This window comes from Pelobates fuscus, chromosome 11 (genome assembly GCF_036172605.1).
Source record: "Pelobates fuscus isolate aPelFus1 chromosome 11, aPelFus1.pri, whole genome shotgun sequence".
NCBI classification, from domain to species: domain Eukaryota; kingdom Metazoa; phylum Chordata; class Amphibia; order Anura; family Pelobatidae; genus Pelobates; species Pelobates fuscus.
In genome coordinates this window covers 27,936,717-27,949,214 of record NC_086327.1, presented here as the reverse complement: position 1 = coordinate 27,949,214, position 12,498 = coordinate 27,936,717, and the positions used below count along the sequence as shown (strand labels likewise).

The 12,498-nt window shown below is 44.1% G+C and overlaps 1 protein-coding gene across 2 annotated transcripts in view; it reads right to left on the bottom strand.

Moving 5' to 3' along the window:
- The window catches only part of LOC134578129 (protein kinase C and casein kinase substrate in neurons protein 1-like), a 96,879-nt gene that overhangs the window by 50,397 nt on the left and 33,984 nt on the right, over window positions 1–12,498 (bottom strand). The window contains exon 2 of one of the 2 annotated variants that reach the window (XM_063437125.1): window positions 5,649–5,737. In XM_063437125.1, coding sequence (XP_063293195.1) covers window positions 5,649–5,708 — 60 coding nt within the window. In that variant the 5' untranslated portion in view covers window positions 5,709–5,737. Of the gene's footprint in view, window positions 1–5,648; window positions 5,742–12,498 lie in introns of both variants that reach the window. The other variant, XM_063437126.1, reaches the window with a different exon arrangement.

Here is a 12,498-nt window from a genome sequence, read left to right as displayed (position 1 = left end):
AGGCATAAAAGAACCAATGACATAGATGTTACCTCCCACACATCCCCTCCCCTTAGTGTGACACATAATCCCATTATTCATACAGTTTAAAATATACTTTTACACAACTTTCCTAACTCTAAAACCATACATCACATTCACATAAAAATACATATCCACAATCAATCCATTCAGGGGAACAACATATTAAAAAATGGCATGGATCAGACCAGGGGTTCAAAAGTTACTAAAAGTATCTTTTAAAACCCCTAGCTTTCAGGGCCTTCTCTGTGCTGGAGAAGTAATTCAATTATCTCCCAGCACAGAGACAGACTCCATTAAGCACATGGGGACACAAAGACAGTAAAACACTTTAAAATACACAAATTCACCTTTTACACATAACACACAGACATTTCACCTATCCCCAGATAGCTGGGATCTGCGCGCACAAAACTACCGAATAGAGCGCAGATCCTACTCACACAGTACAATTGCCATGGAGCTAAAGTCTTTCCCATAGTCTTTCATTATATGAATAGGCTCCATGGTACAGCTATCTGGGGTATCACATTCCCATAAAGTCTGGTCCATAGTCCAAAGGCAAGAGGCGGGCAATCAGCCCCCTCCAAGGACACGTGGCGAGGTCGGTTTCGCCACAATCCCAAAAAGTCCCAATATGTCCATCGATGATTTTAAAAGGGCCAGTAGCAGCAATATAAAGTACAATATGCCCCAAATAACCCAGGGGCCATAGTCAGCAGGTAGGAGGCTAGCAAACAGGATTCTCCAGGGCCCAGTGGCGAGGTTGGTTTCGCCACATTTCTCCCCTTTTCCAAACAGACTAACAGGGTACCTGACCTCTTGCCGGTCAGTGCCCTTGTTAGTCCAGCAGCCCACCCACAAGACAGAAACAGCAGTACAGCCCACCCGCAATAAATGGTTACTACACCTGGGTAAGGGAGAATCTTGTCCATGTCCAGGTGCCTTACCACGGCTGTGTGGGGGACTGGTAGGCTGCCTTGGTGCGTTGCTGAGGGGGCAGAGACCAGCGGTACTCTGTCCTGGTGCCAGCACTACCACGGGAGTAGTCTGGTTGGAGCCTGGTTGCTGGAGACCGACTGTCTCCTCTTTAGCTGCACAGCTCTGCTGCTGGAGACCGACTGTCTCCCCTTTGGATACATAGCTCCGCTGTTGGAGGGGGAGACCGGCTGTCTCCCCTTTGGCTAAGCAGCCTTGTTGCTGGGGGACAGGACTGACTGTCCTTACACCCTGTGCTGTAGGTGCAGAGACCACAGTCCCATCTGCACAGTTGTGGGGCTTACAGTCTCCCCCTGGTACATTAAGCTGCCACTGGGGAGAGGTGGTAACCAGCTCCTCTCCCATTAGAACACTCTGCCGCTGGGGAGAGGTGGTAACAATCTCCTCTCCCATGCATCCTTTCAGTCTTTGTGGAGGGAGACCGACTGTCTCTCCTCCCAATGCAGTGTCCTGCTGCTGGGGAAAGTAGACTGGGCTCTCTATTCCCAAAAAATCAAGCTGCTGCTGGGGGGTAGGACCAACTACCTCTGCCCCCTGTAACTCAGCCTGCCGCTGGGGAATGGAGACTGGGCTCCCAATTCCCAATAAATCACGCTGCTGCTGGGGGGTAGGACCAACTACCTCTGCCCCCTGTAACTCAGCCTGCCACTGGGGAGGGAGGACGCTGCTCTCCTCTCCCTGCACTTTACTGATCCGCCGCTGGGGAGAGGTGGTTGCAAGCTCCTCTCCCCTACATACTTCTATACTCTGTGGAGGGAGACCGACTGTCTCTACTCCCAATACAGTGTCCTGCTGCTGGGGAAAGGAGACTGGGCTCTCTCTTCCCTGCTGGACACTCTGCTGCTGGGGAATGGCGACTGGGCTCCCAATTCCCAACAAATCACACTGCCGCTGGGGAGGGAGGACGGCCCCTTCAGCTCCCTGTAACTTGGGCACAGAGACCACGGTCCCATCTGCGCTGGTGAGGGGCTTACTGTCTCCCCTTGGTGAGCTGCGCTGCCGCTGGGGAGAGGGATTAACAGGCTCCTCTCCCTGAACCGTAGACTGCCGCTGGGGAGCAAGGACGGCCCCTTCCGCTCCCTGTAGCTTGGCCGCAGAGACCACGGTCCCATCTGCGCTGGTGAGGGGCTTACTATCTCCCCTTGGTGAGCTGTGCTGCCGCTGGGGAGAGGGAATAACAGGCTCCTCTCCCTGAACCGTAGACTGCCGCTGGGGAGGAAGGACGACACCTTCAGCTCCCTGTAACTCACACTGCCGCTGGGCAGAGAGACCAATTGGCCACAGGCCCAATCTCCGCAATCGGCACTCACATTCCCATGCCGCTCGATTCTCCGCATCCAACTTGCGCACGGTTGCCATAACCGCCTCTATTGAAGGATTCGGGCCATATCTGGTTAATCGTCTCATGACCTCGTCCCGGTACGCGTCGCCCTCAAAGTGATAGGTCATGTTTGCTGTGACCAGGGGTGCTGTATGAATACTAGCGTTACCCTTACTTTGTAACTCCAAACGAACTGTGTCTCCGAGCTGCTTTACCTCACACTAGGACGCCATCCCACCGCTGCCACCAATGTAACGGATCACCTGGCACCCCGACTCGGTACCTCCGTTAATGGATGCTCCTAGTGCTTCCTGAGGACTCCAAGCACTCTGGCAGACACCACAATCACCAAATCCGAGAAACCTTTAAAATCTCCCAAGCATATGAATGCTGTAGACCATTGAATAGGAACCATACGAATAGGCTTGTACTCCTAGCAGTCAACTGGAACAGCATGCCATAAATCCTTCCCCCCAATAATGAGACGACACATCACTTTGAGGGTAAAACAGGAACTCTGGACTGGCTCATCCAGCCTGGCTTTTATTTCCAACTCACACATACAGGCCACACCCAGGGGGAGGCATAAAAGAACCAATGACATAGATGTTACCTCCCACACATCCCCTCCCCTTAGTGTGACACATAATCCCATTATTCATACAGTTTAAAATATACTTTTACACAACTTTCCTAACTCTAAAACCATACATCACATTCACATAAAAATACATATCCACAATCAATCCATTCAGGGGAACAACATATTAAAAAATGGCATGGATCAGACCAGGGGTTCAAAAGTTACTAAAAGTATCTTTTAAAACCCCTAGCTTTCCAGGGCCTTCTCTGTGCTGGAGAAGTAATTCAATTATCTCCCAGCACAGAGACAGACTCCATTAAGCACATGGGGACACAAAGACAGTAAAACACTTTAAAATACACAAATTCACCTTTTACACATAACACACAGACATTTCACCTATCCCCAGATAGCTGGGATCTGCGCGCACAAAACTACCGAATAGCGCGCAGATCCTACTCACACAGTACAATTGCCATGGAGCTAAAGTCTTTCCCATAGTCTTTCATTATATGAATAGGCTCCATGGTACAGCTATCTGGGGTATCACATTCCCATAAAGTCTGGTCCATAGTCCAAAGGCAAGAGGCGGGCAATCAGCCCCCTCCAAGGACACGTGGCGAGGTCGGTTTCGCCACAATCCCAAAAAGTCCCAATATGTCCATCGATGATTTTAAAAGGGCCAGTAGCAGCAATATAAAGTACAATATGCCCCAAATAACCCAGGGGCCATAGTCAGCAGGTAGGAGGCTAGCAAACAGGCTTCTCCAGGGCCCAGTGGCGAGGTTGGTTTCGCCACAGGGGGGGACCTACTGTCCTCTCCCCGGCCCTACCACTGAGCTGCGGGTGGGGGCCCTATAAAAGAATAATGGGGGGGGCCTACTGTCCTCCCCCCTGCCCCCACCCCTGCGCGGTGGGTGGGGGCCCTAAAAAACAATAAGGGGGGGGACCTACTGTTCCCCCCGGCCCCTACCCCTGAAGCGGCGGGTGGGGGCCCCTTAATGAAAATCCCCCCCCATCAAAGGTGACTAGGGGTCCCCAAGCCCCTAGTCACCCCCCCCCCCACCCAAATAGAAAAGCCCCTACCTACCCCCCTCAACCTAAAAAATTGTGAGGGGGGAATAAAATTACTACCCTGTAAAGTAAAATTCAACTTACCATTCGACGTCTTCTTTTTTCTAAAATCTTCATTTTTCAGCCCCAACAAAGGCCACATAAAAAGCCATCATACCCACAGGCTGCTCACTGTTTAGTGGACATGTCCCTACTCGCGGTATAGCGAGTAGGGGCATTGGGGAGATTTTAATCTCCCTTATGCTATCATATTGACCCCCATAGAGTGAGGGGAGGACATGGGGGGTTTAGGAAGTGGTGGGGAGCACTGCTCCCTGCCGCTTCTGTCTTTACATATTACAAGGAGGGAGCTACGTGCCGGTAGCTCCCTCCTTGTAATAAACTGGACGAACAAACGAACACTGATACACAGTGTTAGTTTGTTCGTCTGATTTTTCTATTCATTCATTCGTCTGTCTGATGAATGAATGAATAGATGAAATTCCCGTTCGCATGTCCAGGTGTTTCACTGGGCATGTGCGGGAATCTCACAGTCTATCTAGTGTGGGCCTACCCACACAAAGATGGCGGCGCCCTGAATATAGATCGGGGCAGAAAATAAAGATTAAAAATAGGTAATATGGGGCGCTTAGGGGCATTTGGGGGTGACTAGGGGGTCAATTGGATGTAGTGGAGGCGGGAGGGGGGTTAAAAAAAAAAAAAACGGGATTTGGCCATGACAGTGCCGCTTTAAAGAAGACAACATACTAAATAAGATTTTACCATCCAAACCTAAAATCGTCTTTAAGGGAGCCCCAAACCTTAGATCCTTTTTAACTACAAACTATGCAAGAAAATCTATTAAACAAAACAGGTTTTTTTAAATGCAAAATGTGTTTGGCGTGTAAACACACTGATCATTCTTACAACACTATAACCAAATTTAAATCAAACATTACGAACAAGGAATATAAAATAAATAATCTCAAAACCAGAAATCTCAAAACCAGGATAGCAGAGCACTGCAGGAATATTTTGAAAGGTTTTAGGAATCATACGGTGTCTAAACACTTTTTAATACATAATATAAACCCCAAATTCCTGAAATGTTATGCTATAGAAGTCTGCACTTTGCCATGGTGGCAATATGACAAAAAATCTTGGACAATGTGAGATGAAATGGGTCTGTTATCTAAAACCTTAAACTCCACCGGTCTAAATTCTGATTTCGATCTATTTAACTTTTTATAATCACACTTCAGTTATCTTGTTCTACATTTTATGTATCTGTTTCCTGTATTTTACCAAGCATGCCCCTTATCCCCCACCCCTTTATACACAAGTCTCGTATACATTTTAGCCTTTTTTTGTTCATTTTATATTGATATTATGTTTGTAATAAGTCATTTTGGAATGTAAACAAAGGCAACTTCTCCTCATAACTAACGTCTTCCATCCACCTTCTCAATTTTGCATCCCACCTCTGCACTTTTCTCAATTCCAATATGTCCTTCTTGAAATCTGGAGCCAAGGGTACACTAAATATTTAATGTGAAGTCTTACCACTGATTTATTAAGAGGTAAAATTATGTTGTCAACACATGACTTTATTAATGAACTAATCAGTTACATGTGTCTTTGCTGCTTATCATCGTGTTTGAAGTATCTCACCATCCAGAAACTGTTACCAGATACATCTTCAACCGCAACTTCGCTGTATATCACCGACATGATGAGTTTTTGGTCTTTGCTTCATAGACGTCTGTAACAAAACGTAGCAATAACTTAGTGCCAAGAATTATTGTTTTATTTACAGAGTAAGCAACACAGGCAGGAGCATTAAAGAAAAAACGAAGACATTTAAAGTTAACCTTTGTAAAAATGGACAAATCTTAAAACCAGACTTTGTTTACTGCTTAAGACCGGAAGACGCACACGGTGACACTACATAGCAAGTTTTGGGTAGTAAATACAGCTGGGGTTTGGATAGAGGTTACACAATAATCACACTGTATGTCCCTCGCTTGCATACCCATTTTATCCTTTGAAGGAACTTATCCCATCCTACTCACAATCTACACTTTGTTTGTCCATTAGGGTTTTTACAACATCCCTTTGTTTCCACTAGAGAATAATTTTGGATCCGACCCGTTAACTCTCCCCCGGAGGGAATTTTAGCTGCACTCATATGAGCATGATTTACTAAAGAAGAAAGAAAAGTAATGCTTCTTAAAGTTACGCAACTTTATAAAAGAACTAAAAGCAGGCAGATTTTTTTTTATTTCGTCTGCAAATACCATGAGAAATGAAATCTCCAAATATATTGCCGAATAGCCAAATTCAAGGGTAATTTGGAAGCAATTTCCTGTTCGATAAGTCATAACTAATTTGGTGTTTCTTTACTAAATAGTCAATTGTAGGAGGTCGAAAACTGAATTGCCAATATAGGCAAAGATATTTGGTGATCCAATCCAAAGTGTAAAATTAGCTTGGTCACCAATTCTTCAAGTGTTGTACAATACATGCTAAAATACATTCTACAAAACATCTTCAGTAGTCTCTTCCACCAGTATCCAAGGGATCTTCACTACAAAAGAGAAGGCCGTACCACTACAGGGAACAGTTTATTGTAGTCCGTTGCCTAGAGTTTGACAAATATGAGATGCCTGTTCCAAGGGTGTCGTTAAAGAGGGACTTTAGGGGCTAAAGCCTCAAATGTGAGACTGTAATCACAGATAAAAAAAATGTACTACATTATTCATTATCTGAATTATGCTGCCCCTTAAAATATGTACTTATTTTTTATAGGTTACGGAGATCTAGACTGGCCAATTAGAATCCTGAGAATTTCCAGATGGGCTGCATTTTTAAAAATATATATTTAAATAACAGCAATATTTGCAGGTGGCTCTGACCAGTTGGAAAATTCCCTAAACAGTTGCTGATGTGGGAGTAGCAGTGAGTTGCCCCTCTCTTGGCACAGGTCTTCCTATAACTTGTTCCTCTCAATGTTGGCTGTTTGGGTGAAGCTCGTAAGGATGGAGAATGTAAAGATATGATGTCATATCCTCAAACTCTCCATCAGTTGGCTCTTTATGGACAGCATTGTAAGGGATCGGCACAGTTTACCAGGAGTTGGAGCCCAGGTGCAGGAGATGGCACAAGGTGGCACAACCAAAGCGCAGTACAGATGAAGAGGTAATCCAAAGGCAGGGTCAGATGAGAAGCAGAAGTCAGGGCTGTCAGCGAGTAACGTAGTCGGTAAGGCAGGCAGAGATCAGAGTCCAGGAAAACAGTCATCATGGTAGCATACATCCAGCAGGAAAAACAAATGACCAGATACTAGGCCTCAGGCAGAGAAGGCTTTTACAGCCTGTTGATTGGGAGTCTCTAATTGGTAAGGGGCTGCAGATGGACCAGCACTGCTCCATCCAGGCAAAGGACGCAAAGGTAGCAGACGAATCCAGGCAGATAATGAAGCCCCCTAGTGGACAGCATGGTAGAGAACCGGATTGGCATACTTCAAATCCAGCCAGGTCTCTTAAAGGGGTGGCCACACATTGCTGTCTGTCTGAGGGTTCTGGGTGTACCGTGACTATAGAAGCAATCAAGAGGGATGATACACAAACTTAAGGGCAGAGAATGAAAAATGGATATTAAAGGTGATAATGAAATGACAGAAATGCAAAAAGAGAAGGGATAAGAGATATAAATAAGGGGACAGGTATTAGCAGACTGGTAACAGTTTAAATGATGTGACATTTATAGGAGGAAAGGATATGAAATAAGGGAACTGAATGGGAAATTGGAAGAGGAAAATGGACGCGATAAACTGAATGGCGAATTGGAAGTTGGGGATAATCTGCATGTCTATGCGACCGTTCCTGTGACCCAGGAAGCACCTCTTGTAGCCATCTGAGGTGTCCCTAGGGACCAATGTAAACATTGCCTTTTTTCTGAAAAGGCAGTGTTTACATGAAAATACCAGCAAAGACTGACCCTACTTACCAGAACCACTACATTACGCTGTATTGGTTCTGGTGACTATAGTGTCCTTTTAAGATTAGTTGATGTTACTTGTATCCATCGTGAAGGATCTGATGGTTCTGTAAATGTGTTGATAAATTCTGGCTTCTTGTGATCGCTCAACCTTGACTGTTTTATAGGGTGTAATGTACCCCTTTGTTTTGTATTTTAGAAATCTACGAGCACTTTGGTAAGTGCATGAGCTCTAGCTTTGGGTCCTAAACCAGTGGTTACAAAGTTCTGATTAGAGACTTTGTTGCCTCTTGTGTTTATAAAGGACCTCATGATCACGCTAAGGGTTAATAGATGGAAATAGTGGATCATTCTGAAAGATATGACCCGTGACCGTCTGGTTCTAATAGATTTGCAGCTGAGACACTGTGAAATCATTACTGTGCACAATCTGCCTTCTGTTTGCTGTCACACATATGATTAGGAGATACTGTCACATAACAAGACCGATCGTCCTTTCTTCACAATAAAAACACAAGAATACAGTACATGTCTGTTTTTCTGTAATGCCGTACATGTATTTAGTATCTTATTAAATCTAACATATCGGTAAAGTATAAAGCATCATAACAACTCATGCCTAGAACAGGCATAGGCAACCTCTGGCACTCTAGATGTTGTGGACTACACCTCCCATGATACTTTGCCAGCATTATGGCTGTAAGAGCATTATGAGGGATGTAGTCCACAACATCTGGAGTGCCAAAGGTTGCCTATCCCTGGCATAGATTTTGGTGCAAGGAGTTCCACTCTCCCTTGTACCTGTCCGAATGTACATAATTGCTTATTTTGTGTAAATTTTCAAAAATCAATTAGTACTTACGTCCTAACGTGGTTTTCCTGAAAGGACTCTCTTGGGTTTGAGCCCCCTGGTGCTACCTCCTCCATATTACCAGTCTCACATACTAGTCTACCACACCAACCTTTTCACAACTGTACTGTGAGACGGTGACACACGTCTTTTCTCCTCTTTACTCAATACACACACCCGACTTACATACTTGTTTAACATGATGCTATAAAAATGTGCAGTTTACCACGTTTACCTTGCAATGTTATGCTTACAATTCATGCTTGCCTCGCTATTGCTGTTGGGGCATGGCAGGACCGTTTATATTTCCTATACATGAAAAACTAAAGGATTATATAAAAAAAAAAGTATAATAATCCCAGCTTTCATGAAGAAACATTGCAAGAGGAAGATAACTGTAAGACGAACAAGAACCTACCTACTCTCTAATAGGTTCCCCGTCAGCTTACAGTGATGCAGCTTTATCTATAATCATGTGAAATGAGCTGGGGCTCTGTAAGCTGGTGGGAGGCACAATGTGTGACGGAGCTCCTGTACTCCGACCAAGTACCTCCGCCCAGACTGCTTGGAACACTTCAGCCCCAGTCGCCGAAGCTTGACTGAGGTCCTTCTGGGGCTTTTCCACCCGACCAGGCTGCAGCTCTCCTTCCAGGCAGGCATCGTCCCCTCTGCCTCATACACTGCAGCCCTTCTTCCAGGCAGGTATCCACATCCACCTGCAGTGTTATAGCTCTTGTCTTTAAAAAGACACTTGCAGCTCTCAGGCCTCGCTCGCAAGGGCCTGAGGGAATTTTTTTTCTCCAATTAAGCTATTTTTCCTAAATTTTGTAATTTAGTTCAAATGTATTAAAATGTTGTCTTCAATAAATAAACCACAAACTGACAGATTGCCAAACAGAAAGAAAACATAGCCAGGGCCTTGTCTGCTAGCTAAAGATCTAATTTTGCTATTTTACCAAAACTTTGGGCTATTTTTATTTTTTTTATTTTAGACCAAACTCCCTGCCTGGTTGCCTCCATTCAAGTTCAGTGAATAATCACCATATTGATTTTGGTTTAGATGTTCTAACCAATAAAGATGAGTCAAATTCCCTCTCGCGTGTTCTGTACAGGACTGGCGGCCAGTTCTTCAGAAGATGTTGGACCACCATTTCCACCATTCTCTATCAGAAGCCTTACGTGAGCTTGAGAGCTCATCATTGGCATCAGCCAACAGCCATCTCTTCTATTTAAATAGCTGACGTGGAGGCATGTACTCTTTGGGAAGCAGTAACATCCAACCAGACACTTTGATGGGCCACAGGAGGCTTGTGAAATCTGGACAGAGCTCCAGCACAAGTGGATTCCTGGAAAAGAAATCCTTCTGGCTACACGTTTCAGTCCAGAAGAATTAGTTCCCAGTGCACCAACCCTGTCACATCTACACACGCAACTTTTCATCTTTCTTCCCCCTATTTGCTAAATCTTGGCAGGCAGAGCTTGGCTGTCTTCTTGTTTTCCATGCATAAATACGAGTCATGAATTATGGCGAATCATGCTTGTCCTGCAGCAAATTGTTTTGGCCTGTGCCCGTCATTATTCATGGGCAATCTGACTTGGCCTCTGGATCCTTGGGCTTGCGTGAACTCACAGTTAATTAGTTACAAAAGCAACTGTACAATGGTCAGACAATTTTTTATTTTTTATCATTTAACAGTTTTTTTGGGGTGAGGGGGCATTTGACAAAGCAACAGAAGCTGCTAACTGGTAGCTCTCCAGCTGCTGCTAACTAAAATGTAACAAATATGACTTAAAGGTAGGCAGACAATGTAATAGAGCAGCAGGAAATGCTAGCAGAATGCTTGGTTGTATAGGGAGAGGTATTAGCAGTAGAAAGAGGGAAGTGCTCATGCCATTGTACAGAACACTGGTGAGACCTCACTTGGAGTACTGTACACAGTACTGGAGACCCTATCTTCAAAAGGATATTGATACCTTAGAGAGAGTTCAAAGAAGGGCTACTAAACTGGTTCATGGATTGCAGGATAAAACTTACCAGGATAGGTTAAAGGATCTTAACATGTATAGCTTGGAGGAAAGACGAGACAGGGGGGATATGATTGAAACATTTAAATACATAAAGGGAATCAACACAGTAAAGGAGGAGACGATATTTAAAAGAAGAAAAACTACCACAACAAGAGGACATAGTCTTAAATTAGAGGGACAAAGGTTTAAAAATAATATCAGGAAGTATTACTTTACTGAGAGGGTAGTGGATGCATGGAATAGCCTTCCAGCTGAAGTGGTAGAGGTTAACACAGTAAAGGAGTTTAAGCATGCGTGGGATAGGCATAAGGCTATCCTAACTATAAGATAAGGCCAGGGACTAATGAAAGTATTTAGAAAACTGGGCAGACTAGATGGGCCGAATGGTTCTTATCTGCCGTCACATTCTATGTTTCTAATATAACAAAGTAAAGATTATGGGAACATAAACTTGAAATAAAGGAAAGGGTCTATCATTTGTTTTAGGAAGTTGAGCAAAAACTAGCAAAGGGTCATAGGAGGTGTAGTTCCAAAACTAATAGAGCGTCACCTCTTGGCTGTCCCCAGCTTAGACCAGACTTGCCAAACTGAAGTAAGATAAATGACAAACTCAGCAAGTTTTCACTGCATCCCATGATTTAGCTACTGCATACACGTGGCTGTGACTCATATTCAAATTAAGGAAATTTAGCGTTTGATCTGTTGATCTGATGAATTTAGTTGAATTAAATCCACAATTAGCTCTGTTCTGCTGAATGTAGTTGAAACATCAGACATTGGGATAGAGTTTATTTTCCACAAGGGCTCTGGTGGCATTCCTTTCACTTGGCATTAGCCACAGCAGTAGCCAAGTCACTTTATTAATCAAGAGTAGCTGAAGCACCCAAGCTAAGATCCGAAATGAGTAGTGTCCGATAACAACAGTATGTCTCCCTGCCCTTACCTGCCATCATTTTTGACGAGAAGCCATTTTTATAAATCTGAGTTCACAAAAAGTGAACAAGCACACGAAAAGTGAACGAACACATGAAAAGTCCACAAACATATAAAAAAAAAAAATACACAACTTTTTTTTACCCATGAACAAATTGAATGTCTTGTCATAATATTATTAGCAAGCTATTCACTGGTATTACTAAATAATTGTAGTATTGAATAGTTTAGCATTCAATCCATGTTTGAGTAGCTACAGAATGTAAGATCTGTAATGAGTATGCTTAGCAAAATGGGGGTGTAACGGATCCCCTATACTCCAGCTGAGTAGATCAGTGCAGAATCTTCTGAAATCTAAGTGTAGCAGAAGATGTAGTGAATTATAGCTCCCAATCCCCCAAACATGAGCCAAGACTTCATGAAGGGGTAAAACGATCTGTTTAATGGTGGTCACAGCTTGGCCTTTTATGCAGGTTCTCCAGCAAGGGATACTCCTACATGGACCTTGTGGAGGACTGGGACACAATTACAGTAACCAATCAACATACAGTTACAATGTAAAACATAGTTACATAGTTACATAGCTAAAAGAGACTTGCGTCCATCAAGTTCAGCCTTCCTCACATGTTGTTGCTGTTGATCCAAAAACACTCCCACATAAACAGTAAAATCCCTCCTCTCTATCCTCGAGATAATTGGGTTAAGTGGCCG